The sequence below is a fragment of the Psittacula echo genome, assembly GCF_963264785.1.
Source record: "Psittacula echo genome assembly, chromosome: 5".
NCBI classification, from domain to species: Eukaryota; Metazoa; Chordata; class Aves; order Psittaciformes; family Psittacidae; genus Psittacula; species Psittacula echo.
This window is the reverse complement of record NC_137739.1, coordinates 89239523-89261666: the sequence shown is the minus strand read 5'-3', so window position 1 is coordinate 89261666 and position 22144 is coordinate 89239523. Positions and strand designations below refer to the sequence as shown.

At 47.4% G+C, this 22144-nt stretch overlaps 2 protein-coding genes across 2 annotated transcripts; both read right to left on the bottom strand.

Moving 5' to 3' along the window:
• Positions 1 to 1381: 1381 nt before the first annotated feature.
• On the bottom strand, positions 1382 to 11701 carry CDHR5 (cadherin related family member 5; the record flags this gene model as incomplete). The annotated part of the gene is made up of 14 exons (XM_080618390.1): positions 1382 to 1831; positions 2705 to 2856; positions 3816 to 3888; positions 4051 to 4167; positions 5200 to 5406; positions 5968 to 6065; positions 6911 to 7001; positions 7394 to 7570; positions 7900 to 8010; positions 9423 to 9521; positions 9639 to 9731; positions 10338 to 10388; positions 11246 to 11424; positions 11623 to 11701. The coding sequence occupies 14 exons, from the start codon at positions 11699 to 11701 to the stop codon at positions 1382 to 1384; spliced, it is 1977 nt and encodes a 658-aa protein (XP_080474516.1).
• Positions 11702 to 13704: 2003 nt separating this feature from the next.
• Positions 13705 to 20381, bottom strand: SCT (secretin; the record flags this gene model as incomplete). Its single annotated transcript, XM_080618389.1, has 6 exons — positions 13705 to 13816; positions 15309 to 15407; positions 16479 to 16583; positions 16859 to 16963; positions 17887 to 17983; positions 20348 to 20381. 6 exons carry the CDS (start codon positions 20379 to 20381, stop codon positions 13705 to 13707), a joined length of 552 nt encoding a protein of 183 aa, XP_080474515.1.
• Positions 20382 to 22144: the final 1763 nt, after the last annotated feature.

Below are 22144 nucleotides of genomic sequence, written 5' to 3'. Positions count from 1 at the left end.
ATCATGAAACAGGCTTCCGGACAAGCAGAAAAGGATTTCTCCTTTTTCCAGCGTGTAGAAGGAAAAGTTAGAGAAGGACAGATCACAGAGAACAGCCTCCAAATGCGAAAGTGAAAGGAAAGTTGTGCCTCAAGTAATCCCAAGGCTAGAAAAAGTGCTGCTGGAAAGCAGGAGGTGTTTCTGCTCTCACACACTTAGGGGGCAGCTGGTATAGGGGTGTTGTGTGTACCTGTGCCTGTCCCTTCATCACAGTAACAGCTAGCGGGGCCAAATTCACCACCCTGCCGTAGATGGTGGTTTACCAGCAGAAGAGCCTGCTATGCTCCTCCTGAATGGAGAAAGGTGGTACGCAAAGCGGTTGGCATCTGAGCCAAGAGAGGAGCAGAGAACTGATGGTGACATCTGGCACTTGGAGGCAATGCTGACCTCCACCTTCAGCAGCAACAACAAAAACAACACCTTGAGCCCTGCTGGACAAGGTCAAAAAGGGAAACAACGTGCTGGACCCCACATTCAGCACCTCTGGAATGATACCCATTGTGCCAAAAGCCCAGGGAGCACAAAATAGCCCTGGGATTTTGTAGGCAGGTCCTGGCAGGAGTCTTTCTTTTCCCTGACAGATGAAGTACTGCACAATTACAGGTTTTATGACACAGAAAAATTGATGACAAAGTCCTTCACTAAAGAGCATGTGATCAGCCTTTGTTTATCAGAGATAGAGGAAACAGCAGCTCCCCAGCATGTAAATTCCTGTCTGCTGGCAGGACAAGGACAGTGGTGGCACACACTGGCTGCTGGTGCCGGAGCAGAGTCTGGCATGGTGGAAAGCAGAGCCAAGCCTTGAAACGAGCTTCTGGATGCAGTCTGAAGCAGGGGCAGGGTGACTTGCCCTGCCTTACACCCTGCAGTTGGCATCAAACTCCAACACCCTAAAGGGAACAGCCAAGCAGTCAGTGGTGGCTTAGTTACCCACCAAGAGCAGATGAGCACTGGGTTGCGTAATTCAGTTGCTCCCATGAAACATGTCCATCCATCCCCCAGATCCTAAGTGATACTTCAAGGTCTCACAAAAGTGTCAAAGTAGCTATAATCTCTTCTGGCTTTAAGCACTGCATTCAGACAAGCAGGACAGGCAACCTCATCCTCCTGCATTCCAGCTTTTCCCCTGAGCAGAAACATGGGCTCCATGTCAGCAAAGCGGCTTAGACTGCCTGTTTTGTCTGGGGGAAGGAGTGAGGAGGGTGGGTGCAGGCCTATTTCCATCCTAGGTCACTGTCATCTGTCACTGCATCTGTGTGAGACTTGTTGACCATCATTTCTGCAGCTGGCAGGGAGCTCTCAGGCTGAGGACACTCCCAGCCCTCTGTGATCATCATTCTTGTCATAATCTTCTTCCTCCTCCTCCTTTCTCCTGCATATCTTGCTCACTCTCATCATCACTACCTACTGCATTGTCCTCAATCACTTCGACTGTTTCTCTAGCTTCTGGATCCACACTGGTCTTAAACCACACAGCTTTGTAGCCATCATCTGCCATACTCCTGTCTGTCTTCAGGATAGACTTCACTTCCTTCTTAGGTTCCGTCTCTTCCACTTCTTCCTCTTTCTCTTCCTGGTCAAAGGTGATGGTGGAAGCTACAGAAGGCTTTGGGGGGCTGTTAATTTCTTCTGTGTTGGAAGAGGGCAATGGAAATGCCGGTTGCTTCAGTACATGTGTCATGGACCGAACACTGCCGTTCTCTGGTGTCTTATGCTGTTTGGTGCTCACATCTGGGGGTGAATCTTGCTTGTCGCTTTGGTTCTGGAAACCCCCAGCGATTTCCTTTGAGAACTGCAGGAAGAGAGACACCTTGTGATTGTGGTGAAAGGAGAAGACACAGGGGAAGAGGGAGTGGCTGAAAAGGCTGAGCTACTACTGCTTGGTTTGCAGTTAGACCTATTTGAAGCCTGGGAGAGATACAGCTCCTTAGAACAGCTATTTTCTACTGACTCCATTTCTGAATTACTTTTCAGATAAGCACGGGCATGTTTTCCAGGAGGGCTGTGCACCAGCAATGTGTACTGAGTTGTACCCATCCACCTTGGGTATTACCCTGGAGTGGGATTCACCTCACTCAGGGTGAGGTATGAAGTATTCACCTCAGCTATGTGCTCTGGACTCATGTTGTAGTCGGTGGGGTCTAGGATCTTGACACTCCCATCCTAATGCAGAGACCAACCAGCATCTGGTCAGAGGAATTATCTCCTCAACTTCAAAGCAAACAGCTTGCCATGGACTTGAGAGCACTAAAAGGAAACAGATCAGCTACAGACAACTGTCTAAGTCCAGGTTTTAGGATAAGGTATGAAGGAGCCTTTATCTCTTTTGACCACAGGGGTAGGATGAACAGTGGTTCATGCCACAGACACAGGTTTTTCACAGACTGTCTCTGATGTGCCACGTTCATCCTAGATTTTGTGCTCCGTGGAGCTGTGGTCCTCACCTTCCCATGTCTGCTCATCATCTACCATGCAGCTCCAGCCTCGGGGGGCAGAAAAGAACAACAGCAAACATCACCAAAGCGATGCTACCGTTGCAAACAGTGTCTCAGGAGCAATTTATCACTTTCACACGGACATGTAGTATGTGGACAGCCCATCCCATCCTTAAAACCTCCTCAGATCCCACTTTGTAACTCAAATTCAGGTACAAAAAGGCACTTACCTTTTTCCTTATCAGGTATTTGACTGGTTTTCTGTACTGTTTATATATCATCACTCCAAGGAAGACTAAGGCAAGGAATAGCAGTGCTGCTAATGTACCACCTAAGATAGCCATATCCTGAGCAGTGTATGCCTTATCAGATGAGGTTACAGCTCCAGCTACAAGAAAAACAAAACAGTGTTACAAAGCCTAAAAATGGCACTTTTTTAGAATCATAGAATAGTTAGGGTTGGAAAGGACTTTAAGATCTTCTAGTTCCAACCCCCCTGCCATGGGCAGGGACACCTCACACTAAACTCTACCACCCAAGGCCTCATCCAACCTGGCCTTGAACACTGCCAAGGATGGAGCATTCACAACCTCCCTGGGCAACCCATTCCAGTGCCTCACCACCCTCACAGTAAAGAATTTCTTCCTTAGATCCAATCTAAACTTCCCCTGTTTCAGTTTGAACCCGTTACCCCTTGTCCTCTCACTACAGTCCCTGATGAAGAGTCCCTCCCCAGCATCCTTGTAGGCCCCCTGCAGATACTGAAAGGCTGCTCTGAGGTCTCCACGCAGCCTTCTCTTCTCCAGGCTGAACAGCCTCAACTTTCTCAGCCTGTCTCCATACAGGAGGTGCTCCAGTCCCTGATCATCCTCGTGGCCTCCTCTGGACTTGTTCCAACAGTTCCATGTCCTTTTGATGTTGAGGACACCAGAACTGCACACAATGCTCCAAGTGAGGTCTCACGAGAGCAGAGTAGAGGGGCAGGATCACCTCCTTCGACCTGCTGGTCACACTCCTCTTGATGCAGCCCAAGATATGGTTGGCTTTCTGGGCTGCGAGCGCACACTGGTAACCCCAGATTTAGCTTTAGAATAACAAGACAGTACAATACACAGCACTACTTAAAGTCTCAGCAGGCTGCTTGAGGCACGGGGTGACAGCATCGTACGGATGTTATTTTCTCTCATAGTCACTGTAGAACCTCCTGTAGGTAGGAGGTTGGTCTCAGGCCAGGTCCACAGACTTTAGTGGGTGACCTGTCCTTGCCAGTTTGCCCACAGAAGAAGAAAACACTCTCCAGTTATCTCCACAAAGCAGAAACCAAAGAGACACTCAACCTACCTGCGGCACGCATGACCTCCACCACAATCACAGTGCTCGCCTCCTGCAGGCTCACCGTGTCTTTTCCAACAGCCTGTGTGAACATGGCAAAGAGAGAGCTTAGGGACTTCCTAGATCTCCAGCTCGCTCCCAAGGTACACGGTGGGACCTTTGTGAACAACATACCTTGTCTGTCTCCTCACCACACTACCCTCCCTTCCATGACCCCAGCAAGATATGAAGAAAGCTGCCCTACCTCAATGGTTACAGTTTCTGGGGACTCCAGTACCACATTTGTCAGGACGAATCCATCTTTGGTTGCAATGAAGTCCGTGCTGTTTTTTATGTAGTACTCAATATTTGGGTTGACTTTCTGAAAAGCCAGAAGAGTGAATGATTAAACCACAGTTTATGCTTTGGGAGCACCTGCCTAGCAGGCCTTTGCAGAACTTGTCAAACACACCTGAAGTATGAGGAAGGGCACAGAGCAGTAAATAAATCTGGACTGAGGAGGTGAGAAAGGCTGAACTCAAGGGGGTTCACTCTGCTGCTCAGAGTTCAAGAGTGTATCCTCAAAGTGCTGCCTTCAAAACAACCCCGAATCTCACCCTGCTTTTGTCGGCACCTTGAGCATTTGCCTAAGCAAAACATAACTGTGCACAGAACATTGTAAGTTTGGTCAGTTCTGCCTTTAAAACAGTGCCAAAGGGAGAAGGACATGGAAAACAGACCTGTGCTGCACAATTTCTTCCTTTGTATCTAGGCTGTTAGTCCTTTACTAAGCCTCAGTCATGTTATGAAAGCCATTGGAGAAATAAAACCAGAACTTTTTCTTTCCTCAGTGGGGTGGGAATAGCTGATCAGGAAGTCTCTTCCCTTCCCTTCTCCCAGTGCACTGCTCAAGAACGGATCTCTCCAAAGGAGTCTTTACAGGGAGAAGGTTACAATTCCCAGCCCAGGACTGCAGGTCCTTCCTAGTCCTCTGTCTTTGGGCTGGCTCCTCCTCCCAAGCCAGGTCACAGGAAACTCTGTTTCACCCACCAGGGAGGACACCTCCTCCTGGGATCTTGCCACAAACTCTCCTAGGAAAAACTTCACCCAGCCCTCGTGCAGACCTGGACCCATTCCCATTCATTGCTTAATCCTAGGCTTTACTCAGCATTCTGTTTTGCAGTGGATCAGCTCATCTACATAAATCTGGGGGTTTAGAACAGAGTACTCCAGCAGGTCCTCCACATTCCATCACAGCAGAAGCAGTTCTAATCCAGGGGGAATTTCCATGGAAATGTAATACAGAACAAGAGAGGAAAAGATGGGTTTTCATCTCCCTCCTCCCCTTCCTCATGTTTTCTGATCCTATCCCTGAAGCTCTGAGAATGAATGTGTTGCATTTTCGGTTTCTTACATCAGGGAAGTCATCATCTGTTGCTGTTATCATCAGGGGGCTTGAAGGATCACCAGCTTGGAAGACAAAGCTTCTCAGGGCAAGACCAACAAACACAGTCCCATTGTAAATCTTGTTCTTGAAGTATGGTGGATGCTCACTTTTATTGACGACCTTAATCTCTACACTGGCTACGGCGTATTTCTGGATGTTGTTAACCTGGGTGGCCTGAAGAGAAAGAGAGAGATGCGACCCATTTCCTAGTAGCGATGAGAAATAAAAGGATAAGCTTGTTCTGAAGCCCATTGCAACCCATGGGGTTCTGCCCATCACTTTCAGTGAGCTTTGAGCCAGGCCTGTATAAGGGGCCTTATGGAGTCCTTGTGTTTGGTATGTTGTGTACAGAGTTCTTTTCAGCTCACCCCTTTCCTCCTGAGCTGTAGCCAGAAGAGGAGCTTGTCTCTAGGGTTATGTCAACTACAGTAACAGAAGCTCCAGTCATTCCTAAAGAAAGCCTTCCAGTCATGCTCCTCCATACTTTCAGCTCAGCAGGATGTCCCTGTTCAGTTAAATTTGCTTTGATGTAACACCCACACATAGTGAAAATGCCTCTTAACTTCTGCAAGAGGTTTGTAAGTTGATCTAAGTCTGGTCAAATACTAGAGGCCCTTCCAAAGGAAAAGGTGTAATTGAATCATTATTAATGTCATTGACTCCTGTGATATCAAACTGTTGCCTCCTGGAAAGCAAGCTATGCTGTCCTCTTGGCTGCTGTGCCATCACACTTACCATGATCTGCAGGAGGAACCCGTCTGGGGAAGTGGCTGCTTTGTTCATAGTCAGATTCCCTGTGTCTGCATCCACTGAGAATATTTTGTCTGTATCCCCTAAAGAAAATGGAAAGATTATTCAGTCATTAGATACCTTCATCAAGTGACCTGGAGCTCATGGACTTTCACATCTTAGTGACCATACCCACAGGGCACCATGCAGCATTCCTGGCCTGGCTGCTCCAAGGGCTGGGACTGCTGGCCAGGGATTCAGAGGGACTCAACAGACCAAAAGCACTAAGGAGATGCATGTAAACCCAACAGGATGAGGCAGAACAGCAAAGCTTTGCCCTTCCAGTGCCTAGGCCCAGCTATAACCAGCTTCAATTGTGCTAAATGCCCAGAGCCTCTGGTACAATTTGAGAACTGAAGGTCTCCAGTTCCCTAACCTGAATTCAAAATGCATTTCAGGAGTGATAAGGGAAGAATTATTCCTATTTTAAAGGTGAGAAACCAAGCTACAGAGAATAGTTGGATGGCGATTAGTCTCAAATAGCTCTAGGCATCTAAGGGGAAAACATCTCCTACCTGAACTTGTTACATATATTGTGAAGAGAAAGCAGCATCTCAGTGCATGATGTATCATACACTGGCCTCAACGTGAGCTGCATTTCACTCTGGAAATACTTTTTTTTTTCTGACTACAGAAGGAGCCTAGACACAGAAACCATCTTGTATTGATGTAGGGGTACAAATTGCTTCCTACATGCTAATCTGTGTTTGAATAATGAAAACATTTATGTTGGAGATACGTTAAAATAGAAGTAAAACTTTTAGTTCTCTTCCTCACTCTGAGACACTGTGGGTGTGTTTAGACAGCCATGGAGAGGATCTCCTCTGGGCAGGTAACATAAGGGATACATGAGCAAAGCAGTTTGAGGAAGGTGACAACTTCTACTCACCACCAACAATACTGTACACAATTCTTTCATTTATAGTGTAGTCAGGATCAATAGCGTAGATAGGCCCTGGCTCCAGGATGAGTGGTTCTGTCTACAACAAGGCGGCAAAACATTACATACCCCACTGTAGCACCACAGCAGCATTGCAGCACCCTCCCAGCCCAGCATGGCTCTGGTGGGTTTGTGTGGGCAGAATGGCATCTAGTGCTGGGAAAGTGCTGTAACAAGGCAAAAGGGAGGACAGCCTAGAGCAAAGCGGTTTCCAGCTCTTCCCTCTCACTGTGATGTGCTGCAGGGACAGGGACAAGCAGTGCTGCTTGGGGTGCGGGAACCTCCACTTCCCAGGAGGAGGGCTCCCTGTCAGGCTGCATTGATGACTGAAGATAAGGATAAGCCCATGGAAGTTACTAGGCACTATCCACTGGGAACAGCATCTGGATACTGTTTGAGTGTTAAGGATACATTTTGATCACTCCTGCTTACCGACACCTCAGAGATATTCACCCTCCCAGTGTAGGGACTGCTGATGCAGATGTTGTTGTCCGTGTTAATGAAGGTACAGGGTAGGAACCAGGGTGGTTTGGTGTCCGACTGTTCAATAAGTATATTTATTGTTGCAGTAGCTGTGTTGGTGATTTCGGAGCTGCCCACAGGCCTGTCCTGGATCCAAAGGCAAAGCAGATTCATGAGATGCCCAAAGAAGAAGAGCCCACCTGCAAAAGCCAGTGGCCCAGGGGGTTCTAGCTGTTGTAACTCCACTCTAAGGTTTAGCAGTTTAGTAAGATTAGCTAAAGCAGTGAATTATCTCATTCTGCTGATGAAGGTGGACTGAATGCAAGTGTGAGGTTACAGAGGGTGGAAGGTTACTTCAAATTCACCACCCCAGTATCCACCTTCCCCGTCATCCCAGACATCTCCCATTCAGACTTATCCTTCAGCTACGGGCAACTGGGGCAAACAAGGCACTTTGTTCCTCCTGAAGAACTTACCCGTGCATACAGCAGCAATGTTGTCAGTTTACATTTGTCATAGTCCAATGCTCTTCTTAAATAAATTTCTGGGTTATTAACTCCTTTTATGGCAAAATAACCTTCTGCGTCCTGGTGGTGGGAAAGGAAAATCCTTACTAGGAGACTGAGTCACAGACATGGTCAAAACACTGCTCATTGCTGTCTTTGTCATCCCAGTCAGACCTGTAATCCTGAGGACCCGGGTGAGTGGACAGGGGCAGTGTGAGAATGCCAGATCCTGACTTGTCATAGAATCACAGGATGGTTTGCATTGGAAAGGACATTAAGATCATCCAGCTCCAGCCTCTGCCACGGGCAGGGACACCTTTCACTAGAGCAGCTTGCTCCAAGCCCCTGTGTCCAACCTGGCCTTGAACACTGCCAGGGATGGGGCAGCCACAGCTTCTCTGGGCACCCTGGGCCAGCACCTCAGCACCCTCACAGGGAAGAGCTTCTGCCTTATCTCCAGCCTGAACTTCCCCTGTTTCAGTTTGAACCCATCACCCCTTGTCCTCTCACTACAGTCCCTGATGAAGAGTCCCTCTCCAGCATCCTTGTAGCCTCTTCAGACAGTGGAAGCTGCTCTGAAGTCTCCACATTTTCTCTTCGCCACACTGAAAAGCCTCAATGTCCTCAGCCTGTCTTGTCAGAAAGGTTTGTTCATGCTCCTGTGAGTGTTCTTCTCCAAGCCCCCATGCTTTGCCTGCCTTCCTGCTCAGCAGGCACTGGATGACATCTTTTACCTCATTTATTTCCTGCACTCAACGTGTCGCCTTTGGTTTGGGTCCATGACAGCCAAGCAATCCTACATCCATGCACAAGATAGGACAAGGATGGCTCAAGCCTCAGAGCTGACAAGATCAGTTGCCTTAGCCTAGAGCTTTGGAAGCCACCGCAAAGCCAAATTGAAATAACATACATTGCATTTTACTTTAGAACCATCTGCGCTTTTTGTGGTTCTCCTTTATGTCTTGATGAGAATTACCAAGCAAACCTCTAAAGAGCAGATAAACTCACTGAACTGGAACCAGGGAAAAGCAGTCTGCCTTTGGCTTTGCCGAAGACTTTTTGTAGAATCTTGGGCAGCTCTATTTATCTCCACTCTGCATGGACACTGTTGGCAAACAGGACAAGAACTCCTCCTTTCCCTGTTCAACTCAGCACAACCCTCAACCCAGTGAGGTACAAAGGCCTCTACCCAACATGTTTACAGAACATCCCAACAACACTTCCCTGGATGATATGGGTCAGAACGTCACAGACAAGAGCTGATTCTGTACAGTGGAATAAAAGTAGAAGCAGTAAAACATTAATGCCTGAAATATTGAATGCTCTCATCTGCTAACCAAACCAACTTTTTTAGCGTTGCAAAAGATGTAACTCTTCCAGAAGCTGTCAGAGAACTAAATGCAATACAGTGACCTGAGCCTCCAAAGTTGGGCTGTTCTGAATTAAACACAAGGACTTCTCTAGAGCTACTGTTTTCCCCCACAGATGTTCACCTGCACTGTTGTTGTGAGTTCATAGAAGATGGTGTCCAGGTCAGCATCACTGGCAGTTAACTCCTCACGGGCTATAATGGTTGCATTCACTTTTGTATCCTGCAACAAAGTTGCTGTGGTTATTCTCTCTGTGAAATGGGCAGAAGACTTCTCCCGGCTAATGCTTCCTTAGCCACACAGTGCTGAGTTCCCTCTTCACTTCCATGCGATGCTTACCTCAGGAACAACTTGGGTGAGGTTGGTTTGCTTGAACACTGGGCTGTTGTCATTCTCATTGAGAATGGTCACCAGGATTTCCAAGGAATTACTCTGCAGAAAGGGTAAAATAAGAGTCAAAGGCAAAAATAAGACTGTTGGGGCAGATACTGCTTTGAAGAGTGACCAGAGGGAATGGTGTAAGGGGCACATCTGGGGAAGGACTGAATGGGGCTTGGGTTTGCAGACAACCCACAGTGGGGGAAGAGGGAGACAGGGCTTGTTCCCACCCTTTCCCCATTCATAAAATGGTTTGGGTTGGAAGGGACCTTAACGCTCATCCAGCTCCAACCCCTGCCACAGGCAGGGATACCTTCCACTGGAGCAGCTTGCTCCAAGCCCCTGTGTCCAACCTGGCCTTGAACACTGCCAGGGATGGGGCAGCCACAGCTTCTCTGGGCACCCTGGGCCAGCGCCTCAGCACCCTCCCAGGGAAGAGCTTCTGCCTAAGAGCTCATCTCAGTCTCCCCTGTTCTGGCAGGTTAAAGCCATTCCCCTTGTCACAGAGCTTTGGGTGCTCTCTCTTTTGACTGAGAGGAGTATGTCCACAAAGAAAAGGACATCTCCTCATCCAGGCCTGTGGACTAGGAGGAGCAGAGGGAAGTATGTGTTGCCCTGCAGTACCCCATAACAGCGCTGTGTGTTTGGAAGAGCACTCACCTGCATGTCAGAGTTCCAACAAATCAGAGTCACTATCAGCACAGGGTTTTCCTGTATGTAAACCCAAAACCAAGTCAGTGTAGAAACAAGCCAAAATGTACTAACTCCTTCTAAAGTAAATGAGACAAGTACATGCATTGCTGGATCAGAAATGCTGCTGGGCTTTATCTTGTTCTCAGAATGATCTGACTTCCTCTTTCTTTCCTTTACAGCCATCCATCAGTGCTGGGATCCTGTTTATGATGAAGTCAAAGCAAACCTATCTTCGAGCCTCTCCCCTGTGATTCCTGTAGCATCAGAAGAGCTATTGGCCATTTTCTAGGACTTCAGGTAAACCCAGAGATTTCTACTTGAACGAAACAGAACCATCCCATGCACAGCACAGTGCTGCCTGCAAGCTGTTCACTGTCTGCTGCTCACTCACATACATGTGGGGGTTTACATTAGGAGAAAGGCAGCTTAAAGATGCTTATGGCTGTGAACAGAGCATTCCAGAAAGGTAAAATAATTTAGTAGCAACTTTATCTGAATACTTTCTAAACTGCCTTTATGCTTCACTTAAGAGCACCTCACTGCTCAGAGCTGTTTTCTATGGGCACACAGGGACCATTTTATAGGAGTCCTTGAGAGCTCTGAACACTACAGTTGTCACATTTTTGGTTTTAAAACTTCCCATTGCTTTAATTCAGACAGAGTTATTGAAGGAAGGTGACAGCAGGCACACCATGCACACCCCTGCTCCCTATACTCTGCTTGTGGAAGTGTGACTTCCCAACCAATGAGCTCAAACTCAACTGATCCTTTAGAAATGGGTTATGAATCCCTGAATATCCAAGTCCCCACGCTGAAACTCATTAAATCCCAGAATTACCTATCTCATCCTTATAGCCTGTTAGCTAAAGGCTTACCTCATAGTCCACAGATTCAGTCAGCTGCAGCTCAGACCCCTGTATAGTGAAAAACCTGGCATCTTGGGAAGTAGGATCAATGGTCACAGTGAAGCCTGAATCCACATGGATAGTAGTCAGCACATAGCCAGGAGGGTTATTTTCATAAACACTTGGTTCACTGTTGCTAACAGAACACCCTGGAAAAACACACAAATGAGACAAAATTACCTTGACACAGCTGGGTGAGCCCTGAGGCCCCTCTGGTTCCTGTTGGGGAGAAGGTCATTGAACAAAGCTGTCTCAGAGTAGGAGTGTAAAAATCTCCCCCTGTAATGGTGCAACCTGCTGCCACGGGGTTATTCCTTTGTGGTCATGGATCCCCTGCAAGAGCTTACCTTGTTGCTGTGCTGAAATGTCTGTTATGAAGAGGAGCAGAAAGAGCACAGAAGTGAGGAGCCAGTGAAAAACACCCATGTTGAGAAAAAACCCTCTCTCTGATGAAGCTGATCTTCTCACCCTGCTTCTCCCAGTGCTATCTGCTGTGTTCCCTACTTGATGAAGAAAAAAGCATTGCCTGGCTGGTGTGATCTGCTGCAGTTCAACCTTTGCCTCATTGGATGACTTATTGAGAGCCATTTACCACTCATGGAACATGATGACGCATAGATTTCTATTTCTACTGTGTTCCTGGGTCTTATCTACCCTAAACTCCTTGTAGCAACAGGATATATTTGAAGCATTCCAGAATTTAGAGCCAAGCCTCCTCAGATAAACATGAAGGAGGACAAGGGCTGACTCTTAGGAAGCTCCCTGTATACTCCAGCCTCCTGCAGTAGGGAGGAAGCAGACAAACACCCTTGCTTTCAGCTTCCTGTTGGTGTATGAGAAGAAAGGATGCAGCTGCTCTCACTGCTCCTTTTAACATCCCCATTGATTTCAGAAAGTTCTCACATGCTGCATTTTAGCCAGATGGTCATCAGTGGCTTAACAAAATATAGGCTGTCAACACTCCTGAAAGGGCTCTTTCCTATGGACCAAAATAGATAAATGTCAAGGTCCTTGAGAAGAGCATTTCAGCATTACAGTAAGGGAATGGGTGCTTAGATGAACATTTGAGAGCAACTGGCTTCTTCGGAGGTGTGAGGTACATCATAAATGATGAGAAATGGTGGTGCAGGACAGATGAGCAGTTCTGCAATAGGCACACATGATTGCAGCTGAAGATGCCGTATTTCAGAGCTGCTCTTCAAAATCGCTGTGTATCTATGTTGAATAGTTCTCAGTCCATTTCTCAGTTCAGAGAAACCGAACATGACTCAGCTTCAGTGTGTGCTTGAGCTCAGAACCCCCAGTGTGCTGGGCTGCACCCCCATACCATAAGCAGCAGATTGGGGGAGGTGATCCTGCTCCTCTGTTCTGCTCACATGAGGCCCCACTTGCAGCACTGAGTGCAGTTCTGGTGTCCTCAACCTAAGAAGTTCATGGAGCTGTTGGAAGAATACCAGAGGAGACCACAAGGATGATCTGGGGCTGGAGCACCTCCCATACAGAGACAGGCTGAGAAAGTTGGGGCTGTTCAGCCTGGAGAAGAGAAGCTGCGTGGAGACCCCAGACCAGCTTCCAGTGTCTGAAGGGGGCCTACAAGGGTGCTGGAGAAGGACTGTTCATCAGGGACTGTAGAGTAGGACAAGGGGTGATGGGTTCTGACTGAAACAGGGGAAGTTTAGATTGGAGATAAGGCAGAAGCTCTTCCCTGTGAGGGTGCTGAGGCACTGGCACAGGGTGCCCAGAGAAGCTGTGGCTGCCCCATCCCTGGCAGTGTTCAAGGCCAGGTTAGACGGGGCTTTGAGCAAGCTGCTCTAGTGGAAGATGTCTCTGCCCATGGCAGGGGGTTGGAACTGGGTGATCTTACGGTCCTTTCCAACCCAAACCATTCTGTGATTCTATACATTTCTTTGCAGCAAACTCTAATTTCTGCTAAATGGAGATACTAGCCTCTTTGTATGGTTGAGTTGTGGGCAGTCCTGACTCCCAGCCATGGAAGGTATCGCCAGAGACTCCAGCTGATCCCAACATGGTTTATGTGGGGAAAGCCTGGCAAAATACCTCTTCCCTCACATCCCACATTCCTAATGGCCCAACACGGAACCCTTGTGCCTGTTTCCCAAAGAGCAGTCAAAGCACAGGTATAGCTGACAAATCTTTATTTGACTTCAGAAGCAGGCAGATGATACCACAGAGTGCAAGCGATGTGCTTCATTCAGGCTCCATCTACTGACAGCACTTCACACTGACATCTATTGCACTCCTCATAACCAGAGGTTTCATTGGGATTTGGCTGCTTTCCAGATTATTTATTTCTTTATTTACTTGCTGATCTCCAGGGTTTTTCCTAAGCAAATCCAGTAGCTTCCCTGTTTATTTCAAGGTTATATACATGCAAAGCTGCCTCCTTGGCTGTTTCTTTTCCTTCACCTTCAGTCGAAACTCTCTGTGTCTTCCTTCAGGTCTGCAGCCAGATGCTTAAAGATGGGGCAAATGTACTGGCTGGTAACTGCAGCAGCTTGCCTGGCATCATCCTCTGAGTGGCTGTTGGAAGGGAACAGATGAGTGACAGTTTGTTATTTCTGGGGGCACAGACAGCATGAGGTGTGACAAGGCCACCTTGTCATGTTCAAAGGTGACTCCAAGCAGCAGGTGTATGATAGAGGGACCCTGATCATGGCTGCCTGCACCCAGACACCCCACAAATGCACAGGTTGGTGTTCCCATCCCCATTTTTGTAGGCAACATGGACAAGAGGTACTAAGGGCCAGCTTATTCCTCCTAATTTTAATGATTTCACAGTGAGATGTCTCATTGAAAGTGGTTGGTCACTAGGAAGAGACAATGTCCAAATGCTGGGACAGCCCGTCCTGAAGTGAGTGTCTGAATCAATAGCTGAATGAAGTCAGGGTAGGGAAGGCTTTCCATTTTAACTGCTAGATCAGGTTTCCTAATGGGATGAACAATTGTTTCAGTTCAGGATGATTAGAAAAAGATACTATTTAATTTCCCTAGGATTATTGTTTTTAATAACTGACTTTTACATGGCACTGTAGCTCTCAATGCCAGCTTTGCTTTAGGGAAGGCAAAACTGAGTGCCAGGTGTGCTTGGCACATAGAAATAGAGGTTACCATGAAACTAGGCATGGAAATCAATAGAGGTTGCACAGAGCCACATGTCACCTTGCAGTTCAACTACAGCATTTGCTTCTCTAGCTCTGCAAACCACCCACTCCTGGGAGTGTGGTTGTGGGTAGAGTGACAGGAGGGACCAAACTGTGTGATGAAGGCTGCAATTCAGCAATGGCAGTTCTTCAGACCGTGCCTCACAAGGTGATGGGGAATGAGGCAGAAGTAATTTTAAAATACGGACAATTTAATAAATCTTCCACCTTTCCCCTTTTTGAAGATATTTTGGAGGATATTTTTGAAGATATTTTTCAGTTGGAGCAAGTCCAGAGGAGGCCACAAGGATGATCAGGGGCTGGAGCACCTCCTGTTTGGAGCCAGGCTGAGAACATTGGGGCTGTTCAGCCTGGAGAAGAGAAGCTGCGTGGAGACCCCAGACCAGCTTCCAGTGTCTGAAGGGGGCTACAAGGATGCTGGAGAGGGACTCTTCATCAGGGACTGTAGTGACAGGACAAGGGGTGATGGGTTCAAACTGAAACAGGGGAAGTTTAGATTGGAGATAAGGCAGAAGCTCCTCCCTGTGAGGGTGCTGAGGTGCTGGCACAGGGTGCCCAGAGAAGCTGTGGCTGCCCCATCCCTGGCAGTGTTCAAGGCCGGGTTGGACAGGCCTTGGAGTAACCTGCTCTAGTGGAAGGTGTCCCCTTCTGTGGCACGGGGTTGGAACTGGATGATCTTAATGTCCTTTCCAACCCAAACCATTCTATGATATCAGCTGAACCCTTTGGATCATCAACAACAGATTTCTGTGATTGGGGCAACACCTGGGCATTCCCAAGTTACTAGAAGTCTTTTTGCCTTAATACTGTGATGAGCAGGGCCATAGAAGTGACAAACCTGTTTCACCTACCTGGTGTTTAGAAAGCTCTGGTACAACCTCATAAAGCAAAGCTCTTCATGGTTGTTTTCTTCTCTCTCCTGCACATACATGTTGATTGGGCCTGGAGGGCTGGTTTACATAAAGAAAATCATTAATCATAGAATCACAGAATGGTTTGGGTTGGAAAGTACCTTAAGAACCTCCAGTTCCAAACCCCTGCCATGGGCAGGGACACCTCACACCAGACCATGTAGTGTAAGCAGCACAGCTGTAAAGCAGCACTGCTATGGAAAGCAGGTTCACCCCACAGCAACCCACTGATGGTCCCATCTCTATTAATCTGCTGTCACCAGAGCTGTGCAGGAAGAAAAAGAAGTGTTCTCTTCAAATCAGGTTTCTGGCTGGCAAAGGGACAGTCTTTAATATGCACTTGTTCATTACCCAGGACTGGCATGTCCTTTGAGCCATGGATGTATATACCTTTTCCAAGCACTTGGAAATGAAAACTCTCCTTCATCTGCCAGGACTTTGTTAGTGGTGCATGCCACAGAAAATATCAGAGCACACAGAACAGATGGGAAGGAATTAATGTGGTGTCTGTGCCCTGAAGAAAAGACCATGCTTGAAGAAACTTCTGTAGGTGATATTGACCCTTCACAACATACCAGCATCAAGGGCAGCAACAGCTGTGGGTTGTATCACAGTGCCCCACATATTATAACTGGTGATGTGTTCATATACATGGCTTCAGTGGGAACTCGTGGCCCTGTATCACAGCTGGATGAAAGGCCCCATATTTGCCATATATATAGGAGTAAGTCTAAATACTGGCCAGTCTGGCAGTCAGATCCATACGTGGGGACTGTGTTCAGTTCCGGGCCCTTCACTACAAGAGAGACCTTGAGGTGCTGGGCCAGAGAAGCACAACAGAGCTGGTGCAGGGCCTGGAGCACAAATGTGATGGGGAAGGGCTGAGGGACCTCGGGGGTTCAGTCTGGAGAAGAGAAGGCTCAGGGAGGACCTGATCGTTGCCTACAAGTGCCTGACAGGAGGATGGAGCCAGGAGGGGCTGGGCTCTGCTCCCAAGGAACAAGGGATGGGACAAGAGGAACTGGCCTCAAGCTGCACCAGAGCAAGTTTAGGTGGAGATTAGGAACATGGCTCAAGCTTCTTTCCATTCCCAGGAAGCAGAGCTCTTACCTGCGCTTGTGGCCCATCAGGTTTTGGATGAATTTCTGGACCTGAGCATTTCCTCTCATCTTGCTGTACTCACTGGTGAAGAGTCCATCTGAGTGCCTCTGGGACCTGGGAACATGCAGTACAACGCCTGTTCCTCCCAGCCATGTGATGTGGGGCTCATCACTAGACACAGGAGTTTCTCTCTTCCCACCATCAAGGTGTCCTGTATCCCTCCCCTTCTCCTCTCCTGTCTCATCTTGAACATCTGGATGAGGACAGTGCTCACACTGGCTCTGGAGCTGGAGACAGCTCATCCCCATGGACACCACCCTCATTGCTGGGATCCCATCTCCCTCTGGAGACTTCCAAGCCCAAGGAGGGTGGTTTTGGCTGGTCTTTACCTCTCCTTGAGGCCCATCAGGTGCTTGACCAGCTGCCGCACAAAGGCATTGCCATTCATCTTGCTGAGCTCGCTGTGGAAGAGCCCATCAGCATGCCTCTCAGTCCTGGGGAGGAAGTCAGGAGAGGAAGAACGGTGAAAAGGAATGGTTTTAGGACAAGAGAAGAATGAGATTTAAACTGTTCCCTCAAGGAAACAGGGTTCCAAGAATTTGGCAAGAATTTGGCAAAGCTTCACACAAAAAAAGAGGCAAATCTTATAGGAACTCATATCTTTGTTCATCATCACACAGAGAAGCTACCTGCACTTGCTTCTTTCTGATGTGATCACCTTATCATAAGGAAATGGGAATGGGAGGTTAATGCTGATTCAGCACAAAAGAGCAGGACAGGATACTGGAGAAGTAAGAAATTAAACACCCAGATACCTGATTGAGGAACAGGTAGATACTAATGGTGGTACCAAAGCCCAGCACCCGCAATGACTGAGTGACAAGGCATTAAAAGCAGTGCTCAAAGGCCCTGGTTGTGGCCATGGGAGGAGCCTCAGCTCTGTCCTCTTTCAGCCCAGCTCCTTTAGTCCTCTGCTTTAACTGTCCCTGCACAGGAGGGAGGACAGACAACCCTGCCAAGGTCCTACCTAGGATTGTGAAGTGGTGAGCTGACAAGACTGATTATTTTTAGTTATGCTTTCATAGCACTAAGCTATTTGAAGCAGAAACTTCCACCTTTATCAGGCTGTGTAAGTACCTGGCAGGAAAACAGGCTCAACAGTGTCTCTTTTACTGTAGTTTGGTCTGTTTGGGGCCCTGATTTTCTCTCCCAAACAAATCAGTGTTTCTGTTCTTAAGCAAGACAAAATATTCACAACATTTGTCTCATTTAACTAAATCAATTTAGGCAAGAAAATGCACAACATCCAAGCAGATGCAAGTTGCGGAGGGAATATAAAAGACTGACTTTATAGCTCACAGGCTCTTTGAACAACAAGCCATGGAGAAAAGGAAGAAGAGGCACAGGGAATGCTTACCTCTCTCGGGATGGAAGAGATTCTGAGAAGTGTGATAGCACAATCATAGGAATAATCAGTTGCCACAGACCAGTCATCAGGGAAACTGTGTTCTCTCCTGAATTAAAGCAGAAGCTTCTATGAGCAGCAGAAATGACCTTGCTCTTTGTCTGGCAGAGGCCACATGCCACACAGAAGCCCTGGCTCTGTAAATAACACCACTATATATTAGGCAGAAATTCCTGCCAGGAAAGGTTGTATTATTTAAAATACAAAAAAGAACAGTTCCAATCATTCATGTTGTCAGCTCATTGGAAGTTAGTTGTAGTTGTTATCCCACCACTGTGCAGTCCTGGAGCACAGGTCTGAGGGTGGCTCTGTGACATGACAGATGTGCTGGAGTTTTGCTGTGAGTCAGTATAATATGTATTGAATACACAGGGAGGTATCATGTAAGTTAATCCATCAGCAGCACACCACCATGGAGTAAACCCCATTCTACTACAAGTCTCTGAGAGCTGAGCCTTCAGGGAGAGGATTTAGAGCCCCCACATCCCACACAGTTATTAATATACCTGGAGGATGCTCAGGAGAAACCTATTTGGGATTTTTCAGACCAAAACAAATGGCATGTACCAACTAAAAGTTCATGTCCACACAGGGGAATGGAAGAGCTCTGTGTGTGCCAATATCTGCCTGTGCTCTGATCTTTCCAGAAGGAAAAGAAAAATAACCACATTTACAGTAGCAGCAGAACCTCCTATTTTGATTCCTTACTGAAATAAAAAGAAAAGCCCATTTTGTTCATCACAAGCCATTGCATCATTTTCCCTTTTATTTCCAGGCTCTTTTTGCAGCCCTATGCCTGCAGAGATGGGGCTGTGCCTTTAGGGGTGCTCACATTTCCCCAGGGATTACTCAGGAGCCATATCTGTAAGGTATAATACTCCTGCCTACCTCCTGCAAAGAAGCAAACCTTCCCTTCTATCCCTGTCCTGGAAACCCTCACATAGCACTTGCTAACCCCAAACCAAATTCCTCCCACTTTGGTTTTACTTTAGTCTGAAACTAGACAGTAAAAAGAGCATTAAAGAACTGTCATTGTTCCCTGAACAGTTTCTATCCACCCTTCTGGGATGTTTGCTACTCTAGGGATGAGAAGAGGCTTTCTACAGAAATGTATTTGCTGTAAGCCACAGCACAAATACTTACTAGGGGTCACAGAGCACACAGGTGAAAGGAGCATGATTAAGGAGCCATAAGCTTTATCTCACACACACTTGTGACACTCTTGTGTTCTCTATGTTCTAGTGACTCTAGTGTTCTAGTGTGCTCTGCCTGATTTGGCTTTGAGGGGGACAGAATAAGTAAAACAAGAAGGATACTTCAAAGTTTCTTATTGGATTCCAAACAAACCAGGCTCCACAGTTCTGCTTCCTAGCTGAAGGATGAGAAAGAGCTCAGAATAGCCACTGAAACGAGAGAACACCATCCTTCAGGGGTGAAATCTGGATTCTGAGCCTTGCCCCCCAGCCAGGATCTCACCACAACAGTTTGGCTTTCCCTGTGCCAACCCTGGGCTGGCATTTGTCTTAGAGCACCATATTTAAGAGCCCATTTTAAACCCCAGCCCTAACTCCAGCGGTTCCTCTCTCTTCATAACCTTCCTAGCTGCTAATCAAGTGGATCAACTTCCCTTTTCCCTTTCTGGGTATAACTTTGTCTCCTTGTGCAGATCACACTTGCTGAAATTGTTAGGAGCAGTAATGGCTGCTGGGGAGGAACTCCTCCTGTGTGTCAATAATGATGTATTGCATTGGGGTTTAAATCAGTCAGACCCCAGGGAGGAGGTAGATCTTCACTGTCCTCACAGTAGAGCTGTTTAAACCTTCTTAAGCTACTTCTGAGCTTTTCATTACTCTCCCCAGTGATGCTGGCTTTCAATAAATGCAAACTCCGTAGCTAGCTCGGACCTTTAGCAGAGAGAAGTGGTCACCAAGCCAGCCCAGGACCAGGGAGCATCTCAGATCTTCCCAGCAGACAAATCCTAGAGTTAAAATGTCAGATGGCACCCAAAGGCTTTGCTGAATCAAGGTTCCATCACCCTGCAGAAGCCATCTCGCTAGGAGAGCTTCCAAACAGGCTGGTACACAGCCATTTGAGCACCCTCTTGCTCCTGCCCATCTGCTGTACTCTATCTAACACTAAAGACCATGTATTTCTGGAAGCCATCTGATCCAGCTGCTCTTTGGGCCCTGTTCTTTCCTCTGGTAGCTCCAGAGGAGGAAAACCCTTCATATAACCAGCACTGCAGTTCAGGAGATGGATATCCTCATGGCAATGGCTCAGCAAAGCATCACAGGGGCCTGAAACCCACCACCTGAAAACTGAAAGAGGGGACAAGGCCATGGGGCCAGTCTGACCATGTCAGCACCGTGGTACTCACCACCCCTTGGTCACCCTGGGCTCTCTGCTGTCTCACTGCGACGATGCTCCACTGGCCCACTCCTCTCCATGGCCCCCTATAAATGTGCAGCCCTTATCAGAAGCAATTATTTGGGTAAAGATATGAATACGAATAATTGTGATTAACAGCAAATAACCCAGCTCTGCTGATGGGCAAGAATTCCTGCTTCTGTTTCTAATGACAATAATTCCTTGGGCAAACATCCCTGTATGGATTGATTCATTATGATTGTCATCATTATCTCTCCTCCTGACTTCAATTACCTCTTGATAACAGCTTAATCTGTCATTCCTTGTTAATCCTGGCTTGCCTTTTGTTTGCAGCTGCCAGGAACTGTTGGTGAGTGCATGTGTGTACTGGGATTTGCCTAAACAACGGGTCACATTTTAGGGCAAATGCTGTCTGACCAGTGGAATAAGGGCTGACTTCTGCAGGAAGGGACACCCCTTTCTCAAACTGTGGTTTCACAGCCGTGTCTGGGCTGTATCACAGCCTATGCTTCAAGAAAAGAAGCATATTTATGCATGCATAGGAGACATCTGGAATAAATTCCCTGCTTTTCCAGGGCTTTGGAGCTGGTTGCATTCAAATACTAAAGGTGGCATGAAAATGGAGGGAGAAAACAGGATTATGACCTTTCTCTCCTTCTTTATGTTGTATAAAGTAGCATGAAAGGATTAATGATTATAAATAAATCTTCTTATCTTCTAACTGGAGAAACAGGAGCTATACTACACCACTTCTTGTCTACTTACCTTGTTTTCTTTAGAAAAGCAGAGGGCATCCCCATGGCTGGAAAGCTGGGAAGGATCTGATTTTCTCTGTCACCCACACCCTGCTTAGCACCAAGCCTCACCACCACTGCCTGTGGCTGCAGGCTGCAGCCAGGCCCCTGCAAAAGGGAGGAGAAGAAACAGCAGGGACATTCCAGGTCCCACTCCAGGACTGCAATATGGAGAGGTGACATGGCCACCACTGGGACTGGGAAGCCCATTTCCTCCTTCAGACAGTGCAGGTCAGTCCAGGCATTTCCCAACCATCTTCCTCTCCTTTCTGCAAGGACTGGTTTCCTCAGCTGCCTTTGTGCTGCCATTCCTCTCTGGGGATCAGGCCCTGCTTTGGGAGCCCCCAATGACATTGGTGACACCTGAAATTCTTGTGGCTTTGTTCTTTGCATCTAAATCTTCATATTTTCTGTGTTTGTATTTTCTGGCTGCGTCAGTGATGGCAGCTTCAGTTTGGGCTTGTTCATGGTGTTGCCAAACACCTACAAGTTACAAGGAGGAACAAACATGTAGGAACAAGGCAAGGAGGAAAAAAGTTTATTTAAAAGGCTAAATAACATATAGGGAGCTAAAATCGAGTCATGTGATGTCCTTTCCTTTGCAGAGAACCTCAATGGGTCTGAAATGCCCCCAGTCCCTGGAGAAAACTCAGTTCGCTGTGGGAATCTAACCGGGTATAGCGAAAGAGCATCCAGAAGAGGCTGCAATGACGAGCTGGCCCCATGATGGCAGCAGAGGGTGAGTAACGCGACAGCAAAAGCTTCTGGGGGCTTGAAGAACATGAACCAAGTAACCTGATGCACCAAACACCGGGGTTTGCCTGGCAGCAACCAGGCAGAGAGCGAAAAGGTGATGGGGTAGAAAACTGTGTGGCCATGCCCAGCACTGCTGCAGCATAATGCAGGTGACAGCCACGAGCTTAAATGCAGCTCCTGGGCTCCCTGATGAGGAAGTTATGGACCATGAAAGGAAACCCAAAACTTTTGGAAGCTGAAATTTACACCTGAATAAACAGGAGCCCAAAGCA